The sequence below is a fragment of the Anguilla anguilla genome, chromosome 11, assembly GCF_013347855.1.
Source record: "Anguilla anguilla isolate fAngAng1 chromosome 11, fAngAng1.pri, whole genome shotgun sequence".
Lineage (NCBI taxonomy): Eukaryota > Metazoa > Chordata > Actinopteri > Anguilliformes > Anguillidae > Anguilla > Anguilla anguilla.
This window is the reverse complement of record NC_049211.1, coordinates 16,142,819-16,170,814: the sequence shown is the minus strand read 5'-3', so window position 1 is coordinate 16,170,814 and position 27,996 is coordinate 16,142,819. Positions and strand designations below refer to the sequence as shown.

The 27,996-nt window shown below is 42.3% G+C and overlaps 1 protein-coding gene across 4 annotated transcripts in view; it reads right to left on the bottom strand.

The window, feature by feature from the left end:
• The window catches only part of cacna2d2a (calcium channel, voltage-dependent, alpha 2/delta subunit 2a), a 232,309-nt gene that overhangs the window by 41,538 nt on the left and 162,775 nt on the right, over positions 1-27,996 (bottom strand). For all 4 annotated transcript variants that reach the window (XM_035383011.1, XM_035383010.1, XM_035383012.1 and 1 more), the window contains 4 exons: positions 19,539-19,670; positions 19,214-19,271; positions 5,007-5,057; positions 4,408-4,507 (listed from right to left, as the gene is read on the bottom strand). In XM_035383011.1, coding sequence (XP_035238902.1) covers positions 4,408-4,507; positions 5,007-5,057; positions 19,214-19,271; positions 19,539-19,670 — 341 coding nt within the window. The remainder of the gene's footprint in view (positions 1-4,407; positions 4,508-5,006; positions 5,058-19,213; positions 19,272-19,538; positions 19,671-27,996) is intronic.

The window sequence follows — 27,996 nt, the reverse complement described above, 5'->3', positions numbered from 1 at the left end:
TTTATGTGTGTGTGTGTGTGTGTGTGTGTGTAGGTGTGTGTGTGTGTGTGTTCATGTGTGTGTGAATGGATGCACACATGTACAGGTTTACTTAATGCATGTGTTTCTGTGTGTGACAGTGAACACACAGAAAAACACAAAAAACAATAACAAAAGAACAATAAACAAACATTTGACTCAGTTATCTGACTGTACTATATTGTGTGAAATTTGTCATTGGCACATTCAACAAAAAATACACTTATCCAATCTATGTGTCTTGGATATTAAATATATTATCCAAGACACATAGGATACTTGTGTTTGAATGTCTGATTGTGCGTGTCCATTTGTGTTTGAGCTCATGACCACTTAGGTCAGGTCAGGTCACGCCATGAGTTCAGGACCATGCAGATTAGTAACCATGGAAGCACTGAGAGGGTAGTGTACATCTGTACACCTGGATGCAACCACAGGGCACCCAGCCTTATGGTAAGACATTTCAGCCAACTGAATAAGACACTCCAAAGGGTGTCTAAAGAACGACATTTAGACAGAAATAGCTGCACCAGGGGAAGTCAGGTATTGTATCACCGCCCAGCAAAATTGTTCAATAATGTCTGCAATTTCTATTTAATATTATCCTAATATTTTCAACGCAAAAAAAGAAAAAAAGAAAATAAAGGCTGGTTTTCAGTGAACTCACAGGTCCTCTGATAATACTAGTCCCATAAACAGAGTTTGCCATCAATTCCTGGAGACCCATAAGAAGGGGGATAAAAATGTACAGTAATCAATCAGAAGAACAAGGCCCGAGAAGGCGCTAGGACGAGTCGCATTTAAGGCAGGCTCAGGTAAATCATTTCCAAAATGACAGCAAATGGGCTACACCCGTTTTTGATTGATGCCATAGTCACTATTACTGGGAAAGACAAAATGTTTCCATGCTGTTGGCTACCGTACATGTGTTTTGTTGTTGTTAGTGTAAGCAAGGGCATGTAATGAACAGCTGACATTTAATGCTCTTCTCTGAAATTTTGGAGGTAATACCATGAGCCTTTAATCCTCTATGAATCATGCACTGAAATTATGAATGCGCTCATATCACCCACACTGTCCTACAGTACCAGTGCTGCCCAAATAGTACTTTACATACTACACAAAGCAAATTTATCTACTGCAGTCTGCCACTGTATTAGCTCCCACTCCAAAAAGACAGTAAGTACCTGTGATGGGAGTTCGTATTTAATCACTAGAGTAAATATAAATGAATAAGAACTTCCGAAGTACAGATATATTTGGAATAGTTCAACAGTTATGCATGAATGTGAAACAAATTACTGTTTCAATCACAGATATTCCCCAGAAACAGAACTAATAAATCTGTGATCAAATGTTTATGCAATCAAGGATCAGTAGAAATGGGATTCTCAGTGGACTGCGAAAAAAGTAAATGAAATGAAACCCTGTGAAAATGTTTGGTTGGATGTACAGTATCCTACCAAGAGCTGAGTATATCAGATAAACGGGTCTGCTGATGAATCTGAAGCCAGCTATACATTCTCCCATCATTTCATTTATGAAGTTCAGTTCATAACAAACAACCTTAGGTGCCCCTGAAAACGTCGCAGACAGCAGGTACACACAGCGCACACATACGCACACCCATCCTGCCAGCACCGGCTCTGCTTTAGAGGTTGATTAGGGCTTTAACAGTCTCTCAAAGACAGCATTACCTGCTGGATAACCGAGCGTGGCTGGAACTAACTGTCCCCGAGACGGACACAAGGGCATCGCTGGCGAGCGGCAGAAGCCCAAGGTCAGACTGAGGCGGCTGAAACGCATCAGAGAGGAGAAATCTCTCTCACTGAGTCTGAGTGTATGCGGGTGTATGTACTGTGTGTGCATGTGTGTGTGCATGTATGTGTAGGGGTGTGACATGCACTGGTGTGATTCTGTGTGCGTGTGCGTGTGTGTGTGTGTGTGTGTGTGTGTGAGACTGTGTATCTGAGTCTTCTGCCTCTCAGTGTGGGTTTAGTGGTGGCATGTCTGACCTCATACCTTACTCATGTTCTATCATTTAACACGCATACGCACACGTGCATATACGCATGCATGCGCACATGCATACAAGCATGTACGAACACACACACACACTCCCTCACACACACACATACACACACACACACACACATGCACAGTAATCCTGGAGCTTGTTTAAGCAGAAGTAAATGCTCCCAAAATGCTCACTAAGAGAGAATTGCACCATTTTTAACAAAGGACAAAGTTGCAGTATCCTCATGAAGGTTAGACTTACACTTTTCCCGCTGCTGTTTTTTTTTTTAGAGGGCTGAGAATTGGTAACATTATTGCCCAGATTATCCCATTTCTCCAGCTCATAGCTGGGATTTACACACTAAAGGCAAGGGATAAGGAAAGATTATCAGTGTGGGTCTTCAGCCAGCAGCAGCACACCCACCGCTCTTCATAATCACAGCATGTGTGTGAGTGTGTGTGCGTGTGTGTGTGTGTGTGCGTGTATATGCACGCGTGTGTGTCTGTGACAGTTTGCGTGTCGCTGCTCTCACACGTTCAGGATTCTGTTGATCAGTGCACACTCTGCTCCAGCTTGCATCACAGCAGTGCGTGGTCAAGCACTCTGACATTCCGTCAAAATAAATAACGGGAGAGATGGGCAGAAGGAGAGGCAGGCGGAAGAAGAGAGAAGAACAGAATGGCACAACGAATAGAGGCAGAAAGAGAGACAGAGCAAGATATGTGATCTAGCATTACTGCTGGCTCTGTGGTCACCCTCCCTCCTCCTTCCACCAATCCCCTTCCCTCTCCTAGTCTCTTTCTTCACTTCTTCCAGCTTTAGACTGGCCTTTTCCTCCTTATCTGATCACATGCAACTTCAAGGAATTACCACAAGAAGAGAAGAGATTATAAAAAAAAAAAATAAGATTACTATTACTCATTTCATTATTTATTTCATGTAATGGGCTCTGAAAGGCATTGAGCGATATCTATGTGTCCAGAGAGCCAGGCATAAGGTGTGTGAGGGAAAGGTGATTACTCCAACAGGGGCTCGCCACTGACGACTTCCATTTCCACTCCCATTCAAACCTTCCCAATTTCTGCCTTTCTTTCAGATCAGTTGATAGTGCATGACACATGGATGCACACAATGTACACACACACATGCATGCAAGCATGCATGCACACGCACACACACACACACACACACACACACACACAAGCCCGGGAAGTAGTATATGGCTTCCTTGGGCAAGCCTTGAATGGACTGTAATGAAGTACAGATTTAATCTGATGTTGTCGGCTCACGCTCGCGGTCTCTATCACTTACATTAACACGATAAAGGAAATGGTCTTGTACTTCTCTGGGCACATTATTGTGAACCGAGGAGCAAGAGCCACTGTATCACAAATGTTCCCCACGTAACAATTTATTCTTATTTGCTGATCGGAACACACGGCCACACAGGAAACATCAAAATGAGACAATTATATTAAAAGAGACCAAGAGAGATCAGACAGGCAGGGAGGTTTCATTTCGTTATTGCTTGCAGTTATAAATGTAGGTATACCTACTTACTTTTTCCACATTTCCCTTTTATATTATTTAATTTTTTTAACTTATTACCTTGTGTTCAGTAATACGTATATACTTTTGCGATACAAGCAAATGTTGTCATGTCAATGAAGCTAATTTAAAACTGAAATTGAACAATAAAAACTGCAATTGACTAGAAGCAGACAGCCTGACAGAAACAGAAAGGCAGAAAGAAATAACCTGACAGACATAAAAGTAAACAGACAATGAAGCATTCAGACAGCGGCAAAAGAAAGGTATAAACAGAGCATGAGGGTGAAAGAGTGAGAGAGAGAGAGAGAGAAAGAGAGAGAGGCTGAGAGATAAATCAATTTGGTTCCCAGTGGCAGAAGCAAATCATTGTCTCTTAGTAGTGAACAAAATTAAAAGGGACAGATTATTCCCTGTTGTGGTGTTTAAAATGGCATTATTGCCTTATAAAGTGGATATAAAGATGAATGAAATGCTATGCTGATAAGGCAGCAGGGTTTTGTCGACCTGTAATTTTAACAGATGCTGGGGCCAGAATATTTCTTATACACGACAAACACACACACACACACACACACACACATGCAAACACACATCCGACCTATTTCATTGATGTCATAGCTGAACTTCTTTGCCCCCATGAAACAAACACATGCACGCACACACAGGCATCCAGTTTTATTGAAACAACTGTCCTTAATTGGACACACACACACACACACACACACACATACTGTACATGCACTACTGTGCACCACACACACACACACTACTCATGATGTGAGACCTTGACGTTTGACATTTGGGACAGCATGCACACTCACCCTGGCCACGTTGACGTAGTCATCATCTGACAGAGTGTCCAGCATCTCCATCACTGAGGTCTTCATCAGTTTGAGAGTGAGGCCACTCACACTGCCACTCCTAGATGGACACCAGCAACGCACATGGTCACCAGTGAAACAGATTCATCACATGATCATTATGTAATGTGATTTAATGCCTTCTCCTGAATTATGCATTACTTATGCCTTCAATTTATGTCCTCCTGGTGACAAATGTCCTCAGAAGTTGGCAATTAAATCTAATATAATCTCATCTAATCTACAGTAATCTAATCTAATCACAAAAAATTCACAAGAAATTGGACAACACAGTATTGGACTTTTGTTCAGTCAAAAGTTATCTGTACAATATATCTTATTAAAGGATATTATTTAATTATTTTCTGTGTGTACCTTCTTTCAAAATGCCTTATTTGATTTAATACCGTTAAGCAAAATTTAAAAAGTGAATTAATGTCTGTGACAATCATAGAGGAAAATATGGTAAGATGGCCTGTCTGAAATTGTGTGTGTGTGTGTGTGTGTGTGTGCTTTCTGACATGAAGACACTAACATACAGGGAGGTTCTGGATACTTACACGTCAACAATGATGACCATGTCTTTGGGAGAAGATGCCCCCTGGATGTACCTGTGGGCAAGAAGGAAGAAGTGACCTGATGACATGAGTCGGGTCCTCAGACGTGCAGCCTCGTCTTGTTATTTAAAAGAGTGCAGAGGATGACTCACTGTTGACAGAGTGATTTATCTGTGAAGTGTTAAACAGATCATTTAGGCTGCCAGCCCCTTCGTCAGGTGGAGACATTAGCAGTTTTGTATGATTATGTTATGGTTGCTGATGTGTTTCTAAAATAGGAACAGATTGGACATGTGCTTCCCAAGCTTTCCAATTCTTTCCTGTAATGCTCTGTGAACCTTTGCGGAAACTGACAAGGCAGCTGCATTTCCAGAAACAAGATTCAGAAGCAAGGGAAGAGAAGTACATACATACACACATACATACATACATACATACACATACACGGGGATATAAATACACTAACCGGATCCAATCTGTTTGCAATTAAAAGCACATTATGTCTGCCTTGATCTGAGCATGACTGATGGGCCTCACGGACCTCCGCTTTCGGCTTTGATCTCGCTTTAAAAAGGCACAGGACAACAGAGGGTGTCTTCTGCGCAAGGCTGCATGCAGGTGGCGTGTGTCTCAAGGGAAGGCAGCGCATCGGCGGAGCCTCTTCCCGTCTCTTCATTATCGGCCCTTTCAGTGCATCTCCCTGTTTGCCAAGCGCCGTGGGCCGATGTCTCTCTCTCTCTCTCGCTCTCTCTCTCTCTCTGCTGAACGAGGTCAGACTAAAACAGACGTGGCGGAGCCAAAACTCTCCGGGCATCGCCGCTGCCCCGCCTGGATTAGATGGGGCGAGAGCTGGCGGCGGGCGCCACCCAAACCGGCACTGCCAAAACCGGCGCGCTGACTCCCTAACCCCCGCTCCCTCGCTCCCGTCCTGGCCGCGGCTCAGAAGCTCAGTCCCGTGTTCATGTGGGAAAGCGCGGCTGAACAGCCCAGACCGGGCCGGCGCTGCCAGCCAGCTCCCTGATAGAGAGACCCGCAGCCCCGAGGCTGCCGCGGCCCGGAGAGCCAGATTAACTGAGCATGTCCAGGGTAAAAGAAAGAGTGGGGAAAAAAATCCAATTATTTTCAATAATAGACAACGGCACATCAAAGGTAGAACTTCCCCTGCTCTACGAGTCTGTGTGGCATTCAGAATCAGGTCTGGAACCATGAAGCGTATTGGCATGACTTTTTATCAATTTAATTACTAAAATCTTAATTTAAAAAGAGTGAGTGAGTGAGAGAGAGAGAGAGAGAGAGAGAGAGAGAGAGTAAGACTCGTGAAGGCAGCCCCTCTCTCCTGTTAGATGGTGCTGCTAAAATAATGCAGCACCACCTGCCCCTGCATGGTTTACCATGCGAGAGAGACAGAGAAAGAAAGAGAGGGAAGGAGGGAGGGATAGAGAACCACTCGGATAAGTTAATGTGGCACTGTAAAATGGGGTGAGGTGGAGGGGGGGGGAGGGCTTTAAAATTCAGAAATGAATCAGAAAGGCTGAATGAACTGGATTTGGTTGCAGTATTACAAAGGTACGATTAATCTGCGACAATATACAGGGTGGAAATTCTTATCCCTCAGTAAATACAATAAAAAGCATTCAACGACATCCTCCCACGCCGAAGGACCAGCAAAAGTAGAAATACAATGGAGATTTATGCAGCCGCTACATTTTCACAAACAGGCCTGTTTTTTACATCACATCTATCACAGTAAGGCTTTTTCCTTTATCACTATCCCTACAGAAAAAATCACTTTAGTTAAGAATATATGTGCTGGTTTGTTTATTTATTGTTGTGAAGTTTTTTTTTTATATCACTGCTATGTTCGATTATGGATCCTTGATGACACTTAATCAAAAGCTTATGCATCAACAGCTTAATGCATGAGTTGTGGGAATACTTGATAACCAACAAAGGCCAAATTAAAAAGTATTTACACACTGATCAGTGGTTATTTCATATTCTGTATGAAACCCAAGCATCCACGTTGATCAGTGGATGTTTTATATTCTCCGCTAAACTCTGTGATCCAGATGTGTTGTTTCTGCATGGATTCCACGTTGTAATTACCTCTTCACTGCTGCCAAGAGCTGGCGTTCTTTCCCTGTCATTACCTCCGCTCCCCTGTGCCAGGGCCAGGTGACGAGCAGATGGGTCTGACTGGTGCAGTGTTGGGCCGCGTCTTCTGCCCACCCACCCCACCGACCGAACGGCTACCAAAGCCAACCAGCCAATGCCCACGGCCTAGACCACTCCATACACCCTGTGCACCTCTCTCTGTCTCTTCTTCATATTCACACAACACGCGCACACATGCACGTGTGCGCACACACACACACACACACACACACACCCTAACCCTAGACCACTCCATACACCCTGTGCACCTCTCTCTGTCTCTTCTTCATATACACACAACACGCGCACACATGCACACACACACACCCTAACCCTAGACCACTCCATACACCCTGTGCACCTCTCTCTGTCTCTTCTTCATATACACACAACACGCGCACACATGCACACACACACACCCTAACCCTAGACCACTCCATACACCCTGTGCACCTCTCTCTGTCTCTTCTTCATATACACACAACACGCGCACACATGCACGTGTGCGCGCACACACACACACACACACACACACACCTGCCACTTTTTCTTTGCTTGGCCTCCCTCAGGCAGTTCCGACCACATTATTTCACTTTCCCGTTTTTAAGTGAACCAACACAGTGTTTATCTTACATAATTAATTACAGTACAAGTGATTCTGAGGGACGTATTTGGGAAGAACTACAATTACAGACATTAAGAGAGGAACATTAGAACTGGAACATCAGAAATGATTCGTGACTTAATCAGAAAAAGAGGAGGTAGGGCATGTTCAGTCTAGGGACCCAACCAGACAGGAATAAAAAAGAAAATAAAATAAATGTAAAATCTCTGTACCAACTGAGCAAATACGAATGGTAGTTTATTCTGGGATGTCTGATAGTTTGGTGGTTTGTAGTAAAATAAAGCCTACTGTGGTTGGCTTGTGTTGATTGATGGTGGAGATGCAGGGGGACGATAAAAGAAATTAGCATGGGTGGAGGGGGCTTTATTTACAGGAGAATGTGATGTATTGGGTGGGTGGGGGAGGCCGGGGAGCGTGCGACATTAAGAGGAACGGTAATGTTTATTACGCCAGGATGATGTGGATCGTATGCAGTGCACTAAGACAGGGAGAGAGAGCGCACGCTGAGGGAAGGACCATGTTCTTGGGGGGGGGGGGGGGGGGGGACAGAGAACATTACCCACTCTGGAAATTAATCAGGAGGTGGAGAGAGCGCAAGGCTGCCCATAAGGTCTCCAAATTGATATTAATTAGAAGGTGCAGAGGTCAGTACAGCAAAGTACACGCCCTACCCACACACACTTAAATCCTGCTGTCTGATTGTTTCCTGCCAACTTCATTTTACTTGTAACTTTGGTGCAACCACTAACACTGTGCGGAAAAAAGAAAGGACGAAGGTGATCACAGCTAGTTTTAAGATTAGCAAAAACGAGAAAAAAAATGAAAATAACATATTGCTAGCATATGCGTGCTGCTACAAATTCTATTTCGCGTCTTGGTAAACTGCATGGCAAAGTGGTTTGCCTTGATGCTTTTACAACAAGTAATCATGTAGCACGCTAACCTGCAGCCGACAAAATGTAACATTTGTACATTTTTAAAAAAAACGAATCGGCTGACAGCAAAAATGTAATCTCAAACAAACAACTGGGAATTAATGAAGTTTTTTATCCGCGTTTGTTCTCGACCACCATCACCCCCTAACACTCTTATTTGCATTCACGGAGCTGTACTGCACAGGAGCGGCTCCATGCGCTATCGATGCATTAATGCCAGCAAGAGGGGCTGGATAGTCCGCTGATAAGGCCATGCAGAGATGATACATGTGTACCCTGACACATTTTTATTAAGTGCGCAGATTTAAATGTGAATTTCTCTGAATTGCGAGGCCCTGAATCGATGGAATTACGGGTGTTGGTGCGACAGTGTGACACACACTTTAGCTGCCCGGGAGATGGAAGCTGCATTCGCATTGTGGCAACGGCCTTTATTATTTTACGGACTGATGTTTCCTCAGCCGGTTTCCCCCGAGTCGTCCTTATTGAATAAAGATTAAATTAAGATAAAATAAAAAATAAATGCTGCAGGAAGGCATTGAAGGGGGGGCCGGGGGGGTCTGTGGGTTTTTATTTATTTCTCCTTACTTCATTTTTCTTGCATGTTTTTGACTATTTCTGGGTTTTAGGAAAGTGTGGCTGCTACCAGTATTATATCTTATTTTTTAGGTGGGGAGGGAACGACCTTACGACTGGAAGTTCAATATTTTATTGTATTTTATTTTAATGTGATTCTGCCATGATATACCAGGCAATTGAATTTAATGTGTCCATTTCTATGGAAATCATGGCAACAAATAAGCACACACGCACCCTCGCATGCACGCACGCGCACACACACGCTACTTGCATTTAGCTTGTACTCCAGCTCAGGATCTCAAGGAAAGCATTCTACTGTATATGGCAGTGATCCAAAAAAGTGGCAGAACCAACTGACAAGGCTATCAACACTCTTTAGACTGTGTTTTTGAAGAAAAATATGTAAGTACTTGATATTTCAGCCATTTTCCAGACATTTTTTATGACTTCCCAGGAAGACGTTCTTAATATTAAGATAATATTAACACAGGACCGCAGTCACGCTCTGACACCACACCCATAGCAGCACCTCCCGGCTTCTCCTTTGAAATAGCAAAAGAGGGAGGAGGGCATAGAAGGCTAAAAGAGGGAGAGAGGACTACCCTCCAGAGGACAGAGAAAAACAGAAAGAGGAGCACGACATTCAACTCAGAGAAGATGAGCACAAGAGAAAGGGGAAAAAGGAGAGATTGAGATACTGAGAAATACTGAAGGCATAGGAGCAAACGCGGAGAATAGAACGCCGTTGAAAGGGAGGGAGGCAAACAGAGAAGAAAGGAAGACAGCAGAAAGAGGGGCAGTCTCACCCATCACCCGTGGCTGTACTGAGATGATGCTTTTGGAACAGCACCTCCCCCTGGAATATACCAGCAGATTCACCAAGCCAAAATATTTACAGAGACGTGAGATTGGCTTCCCCTAGAAATCAATATCTCTTATGGCCTGCATGCTAGATTGCACCTAGGAGGTAATGGGATCTTTGCAACGCTTGGGTAACAGACGTCTATGCACCTTTCTCTGGTGCATTGCTCTCTCTCTCTCTCTCTCTCTCTCTCTCAGTTTCTCCCTACGTGACCCCCATCCTTCTCACACCCTTCCTTTAATAACCTGTACTGATGTTACGATCAAGAAATGTTAATAATTAATGTCAGAGCAATTGGAGACAATTAAGTGTGGTGACTGGACCATTAATTTTCCTGGGGGCAGGGAGACTTGGGGTTGGGGGTGTAGCACTCAAAGGGAACACTGCTACAAAGTCGGCGGCTAATTGTCTATTGTCCCACAGATGATGTGTAGCCACAGAGCTATTTTATAGAGAGCTACAGAATATAATCACACTTTCCAATTTGCAATAGGGAATTCATAGGCTGTGTTTGCAATTCAAGTGCAAGCACCCTTTCCTTGTTTGTAACACTCCCCACAATCCACACACTAAGTCATTAATGATGCAAACTTTATTAAATTTTCCCAATGATGGTGCTAAATCAATTAGTCCTTGATTACACTCCACCACAGAACAATTTGAATGTTACTACAACCAGACGCCTCTGGTATTAATGAAGACCTAGAAGTTAATAAATAGGAGGTTAGCAATATGCTAATATGATAATGTTTTAATAAGCTGTATGGTTGGGCTTAGGACAATGTTTGGGATGTAATTGGAAACCTTAGCGTGCCAGAAAGGTAGAATTGGTTTGTTGTCTGCAATCTGGAATCACTAAGTGTGCCCATTAAGTCACCACGCTGCCATTGAAACTCTGTACAAGTAGCACAAGTAGCCACTAAGGCTTGCGCAATCTTCAGTCCTCCCATGCATGAAAAAAATGGCTGTTTTCCAGGAGGAACTAATGGTGAGAACCTGAGGAACTCTGGCTGACGCCCCTGGCGGGACAAGGCCAACTGTGTCACATCAATGCAGATCCATAGTCACAGAGAACTAATAACATAGCGCAGATTCAAACTTTACATATTAGGATTGCAGGGCCCTGGCTGTGGTCACACAGAGCACATGTACCCACTGAGCCAGTCATGAGTCCACTGTGTAATTGTAATGGCAAACTTGTGTTTTCCTTTTGTAACAGCAACACACATTTACATTTAGCAATTACTAATATGTAGCGCAGCAGTTCGGGTATATTTGCATATTTGATAAGCTAATTTATATAAAGTGTTTCCAATACATTTACTATCAGTATATTATTTTACTTACAGGCATCTAAGTTTATAATATGAGCAAGTGGCCTCAGAGACCCGGTACTTGCATCACTGGATATCGCTGAACAAACTGCTCCAGCAAAACGATTCCGATAAAACAAATTCCCGGCTGTATCACGGCACACAAAGTCCTAACTTTGTATAATGGGCTGTAGAGAAGATTCCTAAATATATATCGGCAATTAGCGGGGAGTCAATTACCGAGCAGCTCCAGCCTGAGCAAAGGCCACAGAGCAGCACAAACAGTGTGGTCTCCAGCAACAGCGTCTCAATGTCGCATAATCCTGCATGAGTCCTTGGGACATCCCGCAGTTCCCCATTTCAGGAACCCTTAGAGTGTGGTAGGGCATCACTGAGCCAGAAAGAAGGCCCAGAGTGCCTCTGCTGAATGCTGTGATGGATTAGGAGGTGGACCACAGTCTCCCCACAACCATAGGCCATTTACACTGTACATACATTGCAGGAAAACTCTATATTGAAAAAAGAAAAAAGAAAAAAAACAAGACCAAAAAGACTAGATCATACAAGAATTCACCAAGATCATACTGCTGGCGTGTTTGTACTGTATCTTTTGCGATCAAATAGCTACAAAGTACCATGTAGACATTATCCATGTAAAATTATTCTCCAGGCCAAAGCAGTCAATCACAGACAGAATGTCTTCTGTTGTCCTTCATGTCCTCAAGTCCATAACATGAATATGGTCAGTCAGCAGCTATGCTCTTTCATCCATTTGATCAATTCAAGGAAAACTCACTGCTACTTGATGTAAGAATGAACAGCACGTGCACTGACTTTAAAAGAGTGGAAAAAGTTGCTACCAAACTAGTGATCACATTCCATTAGACACCATTTTCAGCTACTTTTTTATTAAACCAATTAAGTCATAAACATGTTTTGGCAGTAAGATCATCATCTGCATGAACTATCACTGGTATTTAAAAGCATTCCATAAAAGGGATCATCAATTATTAAGTTTTAAAGATTGAGGCACCATATGATTCAAAATTTTTATCTGTACGGATTAATAAAGTTAGCCATCAGGAAAAATGATTTTATAACTCTAGGATATCTTTGGATGCTGGCACAAAAAATATCATAAATTAATTTAATGTAAAGTAATTTGAAGGAATATCTCACTATAAATACAAATTAGGCTATAAGATTACTGTTTCATGTGAATACACAACAAGGTACTGATAGCCAAATGTAGTAAGCATTATTCTGGAGACAAACAAGAATTATCTCTTCTACCTATCATCCACATATGGAACAAAAAAGCTTTCACTGAATTAGAAAACAAACAAATAAATTCTATTTTTCATTTGTCCAAAAAGTGGACACAGTTTTCAGTGCGCACAACAATAGTTAATGGAAGTGCTAATGATTTTATTGCATTTGTCCAATAGTAATACAGCCGAGGACATGGATCGCTTTGAAATGTCCCATGAGGTGGTTCATCGAGACATTTTTACAAATGTCTATTCGTCTTAAAGTGACTGCAGTACACGTGCCTTCTCTACAAGGCCACAGCACCTCAAACCTTGTGCAGCAGTATAAGCGATGAATCACTTGATAGTGAAATGTTTCTCTGTAGCAGAGTGAGTAAACTGAATAATGGTTCGCCGTAGTGCAGTGGAAGGGGGCTTGAAATGATTACGTGAGTTGCGAATGATTGTAAATTACAGTAAATGATTCCTGTGTCAGCTCAGGAGCGCTCAGACAGCCACGTGTCCCCCGAGGCACACGCCGTCAGCCACGTGAGATTCTTTTAACTCCGCATTCCACCGGCTGAGCTCGCGGAGTACCGCTCCCGGACACACTGCAGGTACTCCGCTGAAGAGAGGAGTCACCCCTGCGCAACGAGACCTCCTCCCTCTCCGGACAACGCGCGGACCACCCCGGAGAACTCACGGCCACGGGCGGGCCACAGCGTGCGCCACTGCATCGACGATGTGTGCTTTTCGGCGCAACACACCAACCGGGAGGTCTTTAATAGCAGATCCATCAATGTGACAGCGTACATTTTTAATATTTAAATGCTGTATCACTGACAAAGATGGTTTCCTAGATACGTGTATTTCATCCCTCATGTCATTTAGGAAAACAAGACTATAAATAAAAGTTGTACGTGCAAAGTGAAGGCAAAATGAAATAATGCCAGTTGTCTGTCAAGTCATACGATTTCAAATCTTTTTTCTCTATTATTCTTATTAATTGAAACAGTATCCTTTTTTTAGATAAAGATTCCCATTTCGAAGTGCGAGGCGAGGCAATGAACTGACGGTATGTGGACTGTGTGAAGTCTCAAAAGTCTATGAATAGGAGTCAATATTTAATCTATATGCTTGATTTCTACATCACATGCCATTACCGTGTATTGAAATTCATAGAAACTGCTGCACATCCTATTTAGGTTAGAATTATCACAGTCATTGTTAATAAATTATAATATGAATACCATTCCTTGATGGAGAGATAAACAAGTGTATTGTGATAGTGAGACAGAAACAGAGAGAAGTAATATATCATTATGATGCTGTGTTGTTATATAATTAAAAACATTTAAATATCCAATGTCCATTTAAATGTACATTTAAATGTCCAAAATATAGTCCTTACAGCTAATTTCTTGTCTTAAGAATATTTGCATAGTTGTGATGTAGCTGTCTCTGAAGGTAATAATTAGGTATGCATAGAAACATTGGGTATTCTAGTGTAAAATAAAAACATGTCCAACAAATGCATTGGATATGAGGTGGAAGTGACACTGAATTAAATACTCGCCAATTTGTCACTGGTGTTATATTAATGTGCCATTTGATTTATTTCAATGTAATTTGTATCCTCATGAAATAATCTTTGATTAAATCTTTTGTGATTTTGCAAAACTACCGTAAGGTCATCAATATATTATCATTTCATCCTTTATGGCATTCCAAACTTATCACATATTTTTGCACATTTGCACACATTATTCATCTCCCTAGGAGACCATTCATAATGGGATGGTAGGGTGTGTGTCTGTGTGTGTGTGATTTCAGGATTTGAACGAACCTGTCTATCCCAACACCAGTCAGTACAACAAGACTAAATCACATTCTATTAGCAGCTCCTGGAACTTCAGTAGCAGATAATCACTGGCTGCTTGTACAAGAAATGGCAATGTTACACAGCAATCACATAGGGTTGACCTAACACCGAGGCCTCTGTGGCATCACAAGTCCAACATCAGACAGTCAGCAACAGGTTCCCTTGGTGTTGCTAGGCAACAGCTCATAATCCCCAGGGGCAGGGTTGCCAACTCTCACGCTTCTGGCATGAGACACACACTTTCAGGCTCTGTCTCACGCTGTCACGCCACCCAAACACATCTCACGCCAAATAAAAGGGCCACAACCGAAAACAAAGCCGCTCCCTGATTAAACAAATTATCGAACAATTACATATCAGCTGGCAGGACAAAGTGCCATTGGTTCGAAAACATTGCAGAGAGACTGCCGATTGGCTACCTATATTTGACAGCACCCCTGCCCATGAATACATCTCACTCCAGCCAGCTGACCAGAGTCAGCTACCCTACCCAGGGGTTTTTATTGACGTGATTCAAAAAGACTGACAGTTATTGTATCTGAGCTCTACTCGTCATTGACAGAAATATAACAAATCAATAAACATGTTAAATAAAGCACTTACAGTACAATGCCCTATTACACAGACAATATCACCCTCACCCTCTTGCTATTTATTTTAAATGTCAAAGCACATAATTGTGCTGCAACAGGTGCAGACTGTTTAAAAGGGATTAGAAAAAAGAAAGAAAAATATGTATGATCCTCTCCAATACACGTGTCAAAATGATGCCGTGTTGTCACCGCAACAATCCAGTTACTGGGGGGCAGGTTGTTCACTCTGAGATTTACAACACTTACAACAGGTTTTCTGTGATATCCTTTCTGTGGGAGAATCGCCAGGGATAGTTCTGCGAGTGTAAACTTAATTACTCTGCCAGCTCATACCTTGTTAGCATCTCTTTATCCTCGCAGTTAGGGAGGCACAGAGGAACGCAGACTTCATTGGGGGATTTTTAACATACTGTATCTTTTTGGATTTTCCAAACCCCATCAACTGATTGTGTAAATACATGACTGGGTACATTTATACTTTTGTGAGGGGTAGGGAGGATGGGGAGGGAAGGCACACAAAGTACAATAGCACAACTTATACCACTAAAAAAGAGATTTCCATCCCCTATGCCTCCATGTCGTCTGGAGATAGCACAGCCAAGGAGGGGGAGAGGGTAGAAAGGTGAGCACACGTACGCACGCTCTCACTCTCACAGACACACGGACACACTGACACACACACACACACACACACACACACACACACAGACACACGGACACACGGACACACTGACACACTGACACAGACACACACACACGCAGACACATGGACACACTGACAGACACACACACACACATGCAGACACACGGACACACTGACACACACACACACACACACACACACACACACACGCAGACACGCGCTCACACATTATATTTTCGGTTTTAGAATCACTGACCGAGGAGAATCTGCCCTTTCCAGATTTGTCAGACCAGGCAATCACGACAGAGGGTGTCACTGCATGACTATTTTAAGAGGACTTCAAACCAGGTATTCACTTTTTCTGGGGCCAGCGTGAGGAGCCATGGCCAAATGACTGCTGTTATTGCAGCAAAGCAGAGGCTCCATGAGCACAGTGCCACAGAAAAACAATAGGTAGACCCTTTTTCAAAAGAAGCAAGCCTTGGATTGCTCACAACATAAGTAAAAACTATTCTAAAAGATCAAGAGCTCAGTTTCAAATATGTGAGGAATATTAACAAAAATATCTCAAGGACAGACAATGTCCATTCCTATACTGCATTAGTCACATCCCGAAATGGGATCAGCTTTCTGGCCAATCAAATTGTTGTGACTGGCTGAGCTGTCAGCGTCAAATGGGATTCTCTGGAGGGCAAGAGAAGTCCTGTTCAATGGCCTCAACGTAGCTCAGTTGGATTCACAAGTCACATGGGCAGTGGTCCATGGCATCCACGATTACCCCAGCACTGCCAGGAAGTAAACAACGTGCCCGGTCTGCCGCTGTTGGTGTTTCAAACACAGGTGTAGCCAAGCGCCTGATCTGAGTTAGGAGGGATGGGAGCATCTCTCACACTGTTACAGCCTGTTTCAGGCAGCCAAACAATGGCAGCACACATCTGTCGGTTCTGGAATCACAATTTTAACATCCTAATTAGAACATAATGGTGTACCCCCAGTTGTGCTCACCATACCTGAATAGTAATACGTGCTGTTATGAGATACATGAACTTTTTGTTTGCCTCTTTGGTTTAGACCCCCTTCCCCAATTCCAGAAGTGCTGTTTTTACTCTTGTGACTGGCTTTCTTTCACCAGTCATCTTATCTTGGTCACAGCACGCAGACTTTTGAATTTATTGTGCTAGATGCCTTAACAAATTGCAGATAAGTGATATTTAAATTTAATTGACTGCTTTATTATTTTTTTTAACCAGAATTCCAGTTTTACAATCGGGTTTTACCGGAATTCATTTCCTTTGTTTTATTTTCACCTAAACATCCCCTGTCTTCTGAGTGCATGCAAAACCTAAAGACACACCCATACATCTGGGAGAGCCAATGAGAAGATGACAACAGCAGTTTCCCCTTATGGTGGTGAGCCCATCTCACTCATTCCAGCCACGTAAGGGAAAATAAGAGAAGTGCTATCCGGGGGGTGGGGGAGGGGGGGGGGCTGATATTTATTCTAATATTTTAAAGGAGAGACTTGGACTAGGGGGCTCCAGAACAGATGCTGATTGCTGAAGGAACATTAGAGGAGCATTAATCACCTGAGCCTAGAAGCATCCTTTACAATGAGAGAGAGCGAGTGAGAAAGAGAGAGAGAGAGAGAGAGGAACAAAGAGAGAGATCGAGAAAGAGAGAGGAACAGAGTGAGAGGGAGAGAGAGAGAGAGACTGAGAGAGAGAGCTGCATCAGAGAAAATGGGAGAAAATTAGAGTTTAAAGATAACTATACCACCCTTGTACCATCTCCTGCTTCAATATACTTTTAGTTTTTTGTATTTATGTTTATGACATGTTTATGACATTAGTTGATTTGTCTTAGCGATCCCTCTTTCACCGATCCTTTCAACATTATGCTTGTGGTATTATTATTATTATTATTATTATTATTATTATTACACGAAACACTAGAAAATACAACTGTGAGCCACAAATATCCAAGCCAATAAAATGGCATCATAGAGCTACAGGTGCAATTTTAACATAATTTTTTTAACATATTTTGAATATATGGACTGTAGCAACCACCTCAAATTCCATCTGTATAAAATATTGAATATGCATCAAAATGGCTGTTGACTCTGTGCTATTTATAAACTGAGTAATTTATCAAACAGTGCAGTCAAAACGTCTTCCAATGCAAATGCACAGGTTTTCTTTTGTTACTGAATCACTACCATTAAACAACAATACAAGAAGTACTGAGTCACAGCACGGCAAATTCAAAGAACAAACAAAATTAAATATATGTTATACAAATGATAACACAAAATGGCTACATCCTGCTTACTGACATTGCATTGAGTAAACACAGGCAGCAAATGCTGCCTTTTGAAGATGAACGGCAGTTGTGAAAAGAGCCAATGAAAGAGCCCGTGGCATAGTGAATTTGGCACATTACATTTCAGTGGATTAATCCTCTGCCCATATGTTTTTCCTCTGTAATTCACAAAGGCTGCCTCTGGCTCTGTTCTATGCACAGACAGTTGAGTTATATGTAACTGCTGCATGTCACAGAGGTGAAGGTAATAACTCAATGCAGCAATAGCTTAAGATTAAGCCACCAGCGCACATGGGTGCAATACATTTACACACATTTGCTTGGCTTTTGCAATAAGGTGGCCGTCTAATCTTAGATACAGCTGAAAGACACTCCAGTATATTTGTTTTAGCTTTCTCATTTTTTTCACATTTTCTCAGCTGAAACTGTTGAGAGTCCGATGAGGCACAGTCGCTGGTCATTCTAGGACCAACAGATTGAATCAGGAGAAACTGTGCCTGATGCAAGGTGAAAAACGACTGTCTAACTCCATTTCAGGATCCCTGGAGTGCCAACCTCACGGTTATGAAACATTCCCAGAGGTTCAGCCTCGCCAACAAAATGCCCTCTGCCTGACAGCCTGTTAGTCAGACAGGCTCCAGCACCACGCCGCCCGCTGGGGCCGTGACGGGTGAGGCCGCGGTGTCTGGAGCCCCGCTGACCAGCGGCACACGCGGGTACTTAAACCGTGACAGGCCAGGAATGTTCCGGCACTCTCTGCACCGCCATCCCAGAGCAGAGACAGAGGGAGAGCAGGAGGCTCTCAATGCTCTGCTTCCAAGCCTGCCTTGTGACACTGACAGATTAGGACAAATTTCCGCCTGCCTGTTCTCAGTGCGATCCAGCAGAAACAGTGATGTAGACTCAGTGCACAGCCTAGAATAGTGGGGGGGGCTAACTTTATTAGGAGTCCAAGGGAGTTGGGACTGTCTCACTGTTCAACAATACACATTCTTCATCAGTGAGAAAAGACAATTTGAGCAAGTAGAAAACTGGAAACGGGGAAGGCTTACCAAGGCCGCCTTCGTACGTCATACAGGTCAATCTTATTGGGGGCTCTCCATCGTGTGGCTGTAGACGGGACAAAAACAGAATCATGCTGTAGTTGGCCTGAAATGTGCCAGACTCCCACAGCTGTATAGAAATGGATAGGCACAGCAACTCATTACCTGTCAGACAATATACTTGTCATCTCAGTAGGAATTAGCTAATGTGTAGATGAGCGGACATCACAAAAGACCGCTATGTTTATGTTCACAGGGACACGTGACAACCTGGTGTCCTTGTAGGCCTGCAAAGCATTCTGGCAGTAGACAGAAACACAGGGTGGCACTGTACCTGGGTAGTATCTGGTGACACCAGTGGCACTGCCAAACACCTGCCAACGCAACGATGGGTCCTCCCTGCTGTTGTCAATGAAGACCTTCTCCAAGGCCTGGGTCCAGTTCAGCTCATTGAGGATCACAGGAGCTGGAAACAAGCGGGAAGGAATGACAGTTACCTCTACCATCAGATTATGTCAAATATTAAGACCTTTAAATGTTAGCGATGTACAGTACTTCATAGTGTGAGTTCAAGAACTGTGCAGAATTATAGACTGTAGAATCCTGCACAGCTCTTGAAATTCTAGCTTCCATATCACAGGACGGATACTGTATAAAGCATGCATTTTCACACATTTTGCATTTAAAGACTGAATCAGTTTAGGTTAAATGCCCTGTTCAGTGGTACTCACATAAGAACTGATCAAACAACCCTATGGTAACAACAGTGACTCATTACCCACCACGCCTCATTTCCACCAGTTTTTCCCCTCTAACAATAAAACCTGATGTTTTTCTCAACCAAGGCAAGGTGACACAAATCGCAGCTTGGGTTGGCATGCCACATTGAAAGTGTATCCAGGCATTTTCAGCTGCCACTCTCATTCAGTTAACCCCATCCACTGGGAGCACTGGGGTAGATGAAACTAAGAGACAATGATGAATGAAGGGCTGAAGTGTAACAGTGATCCACGTAGCCCGACACACAAATTAAAGGATGTGATTTTGCACCCGGGTCGGCTGTGAGTTCTGAGGCGTATACTTATTTTCTTGGGCAATTATTATTGTTATTTTTTTTGTGAAGGGTCCCTGGTCTGCGGTTTTCAAAGTATTTCCCTTCAGGATTTTCTCTCTTAACACACTCTGTCCATCTCAAAATGCATTCCATGTTCTTTGACTGATGCAGCAGGGTAATAATTTCAATTATTATTTAATAGCTATGCAGAAGTCAAAGGATGTGTGGTGCAATCAGCAGTTTAATGCCAGCTTGATTAAATGAAGAGCAATGGGAGCTGCTGAGCTGGGGAAAGCACCAGTCAGTGTTTGTGTGACTTTTGATTTAATTAACCACCCAGCCGTGGCTTGATAAGCTCCTGAACCGCCAGGCGAGCTTTTTCCCCTGCACTTCTTTAAATTTCACACAAATAAATGATCATTATCCTCTTTTCTCAGGATTTTCAATTACGGATCTTCCTTTTGACGAGCTGTCAGCTTTCTCGGAGAGCAAGGGGCGGGGCCCCGCTTGGCCCCGTAATCCTCAGCTCACAGCACACGCTGGGCCCCGACCCCACACTGCGGTAGGCCTCACTTACATGTGGCCAGGGCAAGAAAGCCATGCACATCGTCCACACTCCTGGTAGATGCGGAGCCATGGCCACACATGTAACATGCGTTTTTACATATTATCCGCTTGTACAGCTGAACGTGTTTCCTACTGAAGCAATTTACTTTAGATTGCTGGAGGGAACAGCAGCAGTGGTGCACCTGGGAAATGAATGTGTCAACTTCCTCAACCACTGTGCCCTCTTGCTGACCCGTGTCTCTCACAGAGCTCTGCTTCCAGGACCATGAGGACTGACGTTTAAAATCTCAGGTGGGACTCTGTTGTTCCACCCTTGAGCGAAATGCTTCACCTCGATTGCTATGAACATTAACTAAATGTGCATGCAGTGGAATTGTAAACCTGCTGTGATTAAAGCCCACACGAGGCTTACTACATTTAGCCTACACTGGGAACCAGAAAAAGCAAATTAAACACAAGATGCATACACACACATACAACGAGGCCTGTAGCATTGATTAAATCTGTACAAGCCCTAGGAGACACTTTACCCACGCATTGCAGCATCCTCATACACTGCAGCTGATTCATGCTAGACGCAGGATTGTGACTCATTGGTTATTTATTGTTTTTATTATTTATAGATGTGCCCTATGTCTTATGATTTGAAACGCTCCTTCATGGCTAAACTCTCCCAATATCCACAGAGATGTGAGCTTCTGAAGCCTGCCTGTCACATGGACACACACACACACACACACACACACACACACAGAGCTTTTGATGGCCAACAGTGTGACTGGAGGTGCCAAGCAGATGTGAAATAAATTGCTCTTGTCGCCAAGGGGAGCGTCTGAACTTGGGAGCTCCGAGCAGCATGTCCTCAGATAAAAAAAGTATTGAGAGAGACTGAGATGGAGAAAGGGGGGAGAAAATTGAGAGAGAGAGAGAGAGAGAGAGAGAGAGAGAGAGAGAGAGAAATGCACTAGAGAAAAGAACATAGACTTCTGTGACCCAAACTTTGTAAAGATCCCATGGAGTCTTTACCATTAAGAACACAGGGTTCCCAAGCAATAATTTATAGGTGTGGTAGACACAGAGGTGGATGATATTAAATAACTCTTAGATTCTCATTGAGTTGGTGAATTTCAGCCACAGTTCTTAGCAGAGTGTGCTACATACACACACAATGAGACTGGGCCCATGTTCATGTGCTGATTATGGTACTATAGGGGAACAGGCCCTCAGTCTACTGCTATTGGAACAGTAACAATTTCTGCTTTCATAGTCGGAGTCACAAACCATGAGGGTCAGGTGAGCAGCTGCCCAAGAACGCTCAGGCCATGGCGCAGTCTCCCCCTCTCTCACACCAGCGAGTGCAGAGCTTGCGCTTCCATCTCACATTGCGCAGGGCGTGTGCGAGAGGAGACAAAAGACAATTTGTCCAAGGCTGGAAAGAGTCGGCGTGGCTGTTTGGTGCTCTGCCATCTGGCAGCCGTCGAGACCAACGGTGAGCGGAACGACGCGCCCTCCGGCGTGCCTCCGGGCGTAGGACGCGCGGATGGTTATTCACCTCGCCACTATCGCTGCAGCCAAGGGCACGGCGGGGAGAACGAGGGCCGGAGCACGAACAGCACCAGGACACGTCACGCGGCCCGCACGCGAACAGAGACCACCTCTACTGTCAGGGGGGACAGTCTCTGGAAAAAACAAATAACTAAGCGATGCGAGCGCCATGCTTTTCAGGATTTATTGTCCCCCCCGTACGTTATCACGTGAAGAATATGAGCATCCGGAGATAAGGAAACACGAGCAGACTAATTTCGTTTGATTTATTCCATTTTATTTTTCATGTGCCCATCTTGACTTGTCCGGACAGTTGATAAAAAGAAAAATCTCCCCCCGGGAAAAATGTGGGCCGGCGGTTGACGTGGCCCCTAAATGTTATTGGGCTCATCTTTCATTTGAAAAATCCATCTCAATGATATCTTTAAAAGGTAATCTATCAAGGGCAATGTTCTCAGACATTTAGAACCGAGCGCTTTCGTGCCCTTTATGAAGTGGGACTGGAATCGTAGCAGAGGAAACAATTATTTGTTGGATTTATTGAGCATCGTTCTGTGAAATCATTCTTCATGGGTATTATTTATGTTTGACTCAGGGCAAGCTACCTGGCTCCACTGAAATGCGGCCCTGTCATACTGGAATTATACATTACAGCCAACATTAATCCAGCCTTATGTCTCTCCACAGAAAGTATATTATTCATACAGTAAACTGCATTGCTTTAAGAATAAATAAATATAATGTACAAACAGGGAATATGTGCACAGTGTTTACATCATACTTTCAGAGTCATCCTTTTCACCAGATTATACAGTACTTCCTAAGAAAAACAGTTCATAAAGTATCATCATCATCGTCATCACCATTATCATCATCTCCACCACCAACTAGTACATAAAAAACATATCTCAGAAGTAGTCGACTCTTGCATGACAGATAGCATTACTAAGCTAAATTTCCTACAACATGAATGAATATATGTCTCCATCCCAGCTGGCTCCAGATCAAATATACCCATACTCAACTAAATTTTACGAATACAGTGAGGCTCTGTATGCTATCACATATAATATAATATAATATAATATAATATAATATAATATAATATAATATACACCCATCCACAACCATGTACACTCTCCATTATGGCTCTTTCGCATTGGATATTATTTAACTAAAACCAACTGGAGTCTTTCTTGATCGGCATTTCTCTTTAGTACTAAGGTCTCTCTGATCTCAAATTGAATCTTTAAGGCCCATAATATCTCATTCCAACACACAAGTGAAAGGGGATTGGGCCTACACAGAGCAACATGACTAGCGATTCCAGGGGAAACAGAAACATTTTGAGGATGTCTGAACTGGACCATTCTTGCGCAAACTGCACATTCTAAGGCTTTGCATTCCACACACGCGTGTCTGCTTGGCAGTCGAAGATTAGCGAGAGAGAGAGAGAAAACTAAATAAGGAAATTATTTTCAAAAATAATAAATATGAAACAAGAAATGGGGGAGGAATAAGCATTCCTCCACCAAAACTGATTGCGTTTTTAATTAAAGGCGATACAGTAAATAATAAACAAATAAAATGTAATTAGTGTGCTTAGTGGCGGGTGAAGTGGTGGGTGGTGTAGTCAGTGGTTTAATTAGTGTGTGGTGAAATGATAGTGCCCCTTCACTAGCTTGAAAGTGGGGGCGTCAGGTTTGTTTTTGCACATGGGGAAGTGGAAAGGGGAGGGAGGAGGTTGGTTGGTGGTGAATGAAATCAAGGGGAAAAATATAAATAAACATCATTCCCCTCTATCTCCCCCTTCCCTTAAAATCTGGCTGGTTTCAGAGAAGGTGATCAATAGAGGCAGTGGAGAATTAGCGAACCCTCTGCTAATGCTATTGAATTAATGCTATCCCTCTCCATGCTAGGAAATTAACACTGCCCTTGTTAAACCTGGAAATCCTTCTTGGCAGGGAAGGCTGTAAGACATGTAAATTCATCCGCATCTTCAGGGTAGATGGTTTCAATTTCTGAATGTGATTGTGGCTATACGTGGCAAATGATCCAACAAAATCAGACACTGCCCACAAAGCAGCCTCAAAACATTGTGTTATGTGATGGACTGCAAAAAAATCAGGCTTGTTTTAAAAGAAGGCAAAAATGTACACCACAAACCAGCCTTCACAATACTGCTTCACAACAGAACCGCCCCGGTGGAACACACTGATTGGACAGACCAACAATTGTACCAGGATGTGTCTAATTATCCAGTCACAAGCATAAAGAACCCCTCGATGTGGTATTCAAACAGCTCCCCAAAGGAAGTTAAAGAAAAGTGTTTTGATGACATAATTAGCTGTTTTACAACACAATGAGCGCTTCATCAATATTCGGCGGAGTTAAGTTGATGTAATAACAACCATTTACCGAATTCTCCCTTCATGTAGCAGACACAACTTCCTTCAGCCGATAGAACCTTATTCCCCCTTTAAACAAATATTAAAATAAGGATAAGGCCTATGAATGTGCTATCGATTGTTCTGCTACAGCCACTGCCCTTAATGAGGGTTGCAGTAAAAATAATGGTGTGGAACTGATTATCTTGGGGACTGGTTTCCCTCTGTGGACATTCGGTAACTACATACTCTACATCCCTCAGACTGTAACAAGCTGTTGGTGAAGTCTGACATTATCATATAATAATAATAATAATAATAATAATAATAATAATAATAATAATAATTTATTTCATTTTAAATTACTGTGTATGTGTTGTCTTGGATTGAAATCGCAATAATCAATGATCTATCCCAGCCCTTATTGTAATTTGTATTTTCGTCCTAATATTGTAGTAGCATTGTACTTCCCCCTTGTTTAACTTAGCATAAGTTTGGTCAGAATAAGAACTGTGTTCTTCGCTATGCATAACTGTACGAAATGAGTATTGTACCTTATCAAACCTGTGTTTTGTAGTTGTTCCAATGACCTCGATATACACTTCTGTACATCGCTTTGGATAAAAGCGTCTTCTAAATAAATGTAATGTAATGTAATTTGTATACTCATGCCAGTGTTTATAAATGTTTATTGATAGATGTTTATATACAAATTGTAGCCTCACTCCCCTTCTTTCAGGCCCTTTCTCAGTTTTGTCCTCTCACTACTCCCTGTCTTTCTGTTTCTCACACACGCATGTTTCCATTCCCCCCTCCCTTGCTCTCTCTCTCTCTCTCCCATTTGTGCTCCCCATCACTGACCTTCACAAGTGCCATAATCACTCTTTTCATTCCCTTCCCACACTGCTCACTATCTGCTACAGAAGAAAGAACATCACATCTTTAAAAATATTTTTCTCTGCTCTCTTATCTTTCTCTTGCTTATTTGTGTACTTATTTACTCATTATTTATGCATCTACTAACCAAACACATCACACACACACACACACACACATATATATATATATATATATATATACATACATATACACTTTATTGAGTGAGGACCTTCAATAAAAACTGGCACAGAATGAAATTGCAAAGGTCAATATTAGCTTTTCCACAGGCTTTCATTTCTGAGTGTTTTGGTTATTTCAGAAGGCTCTTTCAAAATCTTTATGTTTGAAAAGTAAATGAAATATATTCCCATTTTCTCCTATAATGAGACCCTTTGGCCGAGGGACCCAAATTCAATGACATATCTTTTACTCTCACTCGCACACGCATACACTACATGCACACACAAACTATATGCAGGCATGCATACAGTCACGTGAAATTAAGGAAAAATACCCCAGCACTTGATAAGTGGTATACATTAAACGAACAAGTGCTGTGCCAGTGCCAATTAATTTGCATAACATGAAGGACCACCATAGGATGTTACCTCAAGGTTTGCTGCATTTTGAGCACTGTACTGTCGATGGGTCCATCTTTATAGAATTATCTGGTTTATCTTCACTTTATTGAAGGGACAGACAGTTTATTTTTCTTAAAGGTAACCGCTTTCAACCTGGTTCCATTTCATCTGTGTGTTTTAATTAAAATTTGAAAATAGGGAGTGAACATTTACCCACTCCGTATCCACTTGAGCACAGTTATTTAACACCTTTGCGCTTCAATGACTTTCTCATTCTCTTAAAATCTCCTTCGATTAAAATCTGTCTTTTCTCAGCTTAAAACCCTGTGGCATTCTCTATTCCCCACATCCATTTCAATCTCTCTGGGATAAGATATATGCGTCTTATGATCGGCTAAGGATTCCAGTTTGCCCAATGCCTCCCTCAGTAAGTCTGGTTCTGAATTTCAACTGTGCAGACCATCCAAGGACAGTAGAATTAATGGGATTAATAATACATATGCCAATAAAGTTAGCTTATATAAAGTGGATACTGTATTTAGTCCAATGGCAGTGACTCACAAGCATAACACTGTTTGCTAATATACAGTAGAAACAGCAAGTCTGTGTAGAAATAATGCTCTCTAAGGACTTAGCTTTGGCTTTTGGGTGGACTAAAGCGTTCATATGTCAATCCTGATCAGCCTGGCTAATGATCTTTTGTGGATTTCACTTTCAAATACACATTGATAAAGATGTTTGAATTATTAGAATTAATATTATATTTCAATATACATTTTCAGCTAGGATAAAACTGCCTATAAATATACCATACTTGTGTGAATGTGTGGTATTTAAAACATTTACATTTCTACCAGCTTCACATTCTTGCACAGTGACTTGCCATCAACTTTCCAACAAAGGCAAGAGGGTAAGGGAATTATTCAAAATAATATATTCAAATGACTTCCATTCAAATGACTTCAAGTTTCCTGGACATTTTTGGCTTTTTCCTCTAGAGGCACAATTAGTCACTCTCTTATTTTACTGTCATAACCACATTTTCCTATTAATCACTCTGTACGCCAGGGAGACTACAGCGTGGCTACATGAAAAATCTACGTGTGAAATAACGTTTTGAAAAAGTTCATAAACAAATTTGAAACGTAAGTTAAGGGCTTTAAAGTCATTGGTGCCTTATATCCAAAAAGAAATAAATAAATAATAATAATTTCTAAACACAATGATTTTCTTCAATTTCAATTAAAGTAAGTCGGTGGTGGGTGAGGTGAGTTCCCACTCATCACTGTAAAGCACTTTGAGCATTTGGAAAAGTGCTATATTCATGTAATGATTAATTCATTTATTCATTCAAATAAATTCATTATATGGGAAACACTGATCTGGCAAAACAAGAAACATGTCCCAAACCAAAATATGGCAACCAAGGATAATTCTGCACTGAATATTCTGACAAAAAATGCTTTTTCATTTAAAATTATAACCTGAAATCTGCAGGAATTTTACTGGTGAGCATACTGGGTATTCAAATAACAATTATACCCAGGTATCAGATGAATCCAGCTGTTTCCAATCCAGAACACCCTGGACACAATCAACTCCTAACTCTCTTCAGCACGCTGAATTATTTTCCTGCACAAAGCTTCCGGTATCCATTTTGTAACAAGCATTGATAATTGGGAAAAAAATGTCTGAATGTTTGACCTGAGCTAATTAGAAAGTTTTCAGTCCAGGCAGCTATAATCAGCACTGGAATAATGAATCATAAAATGGTTCATT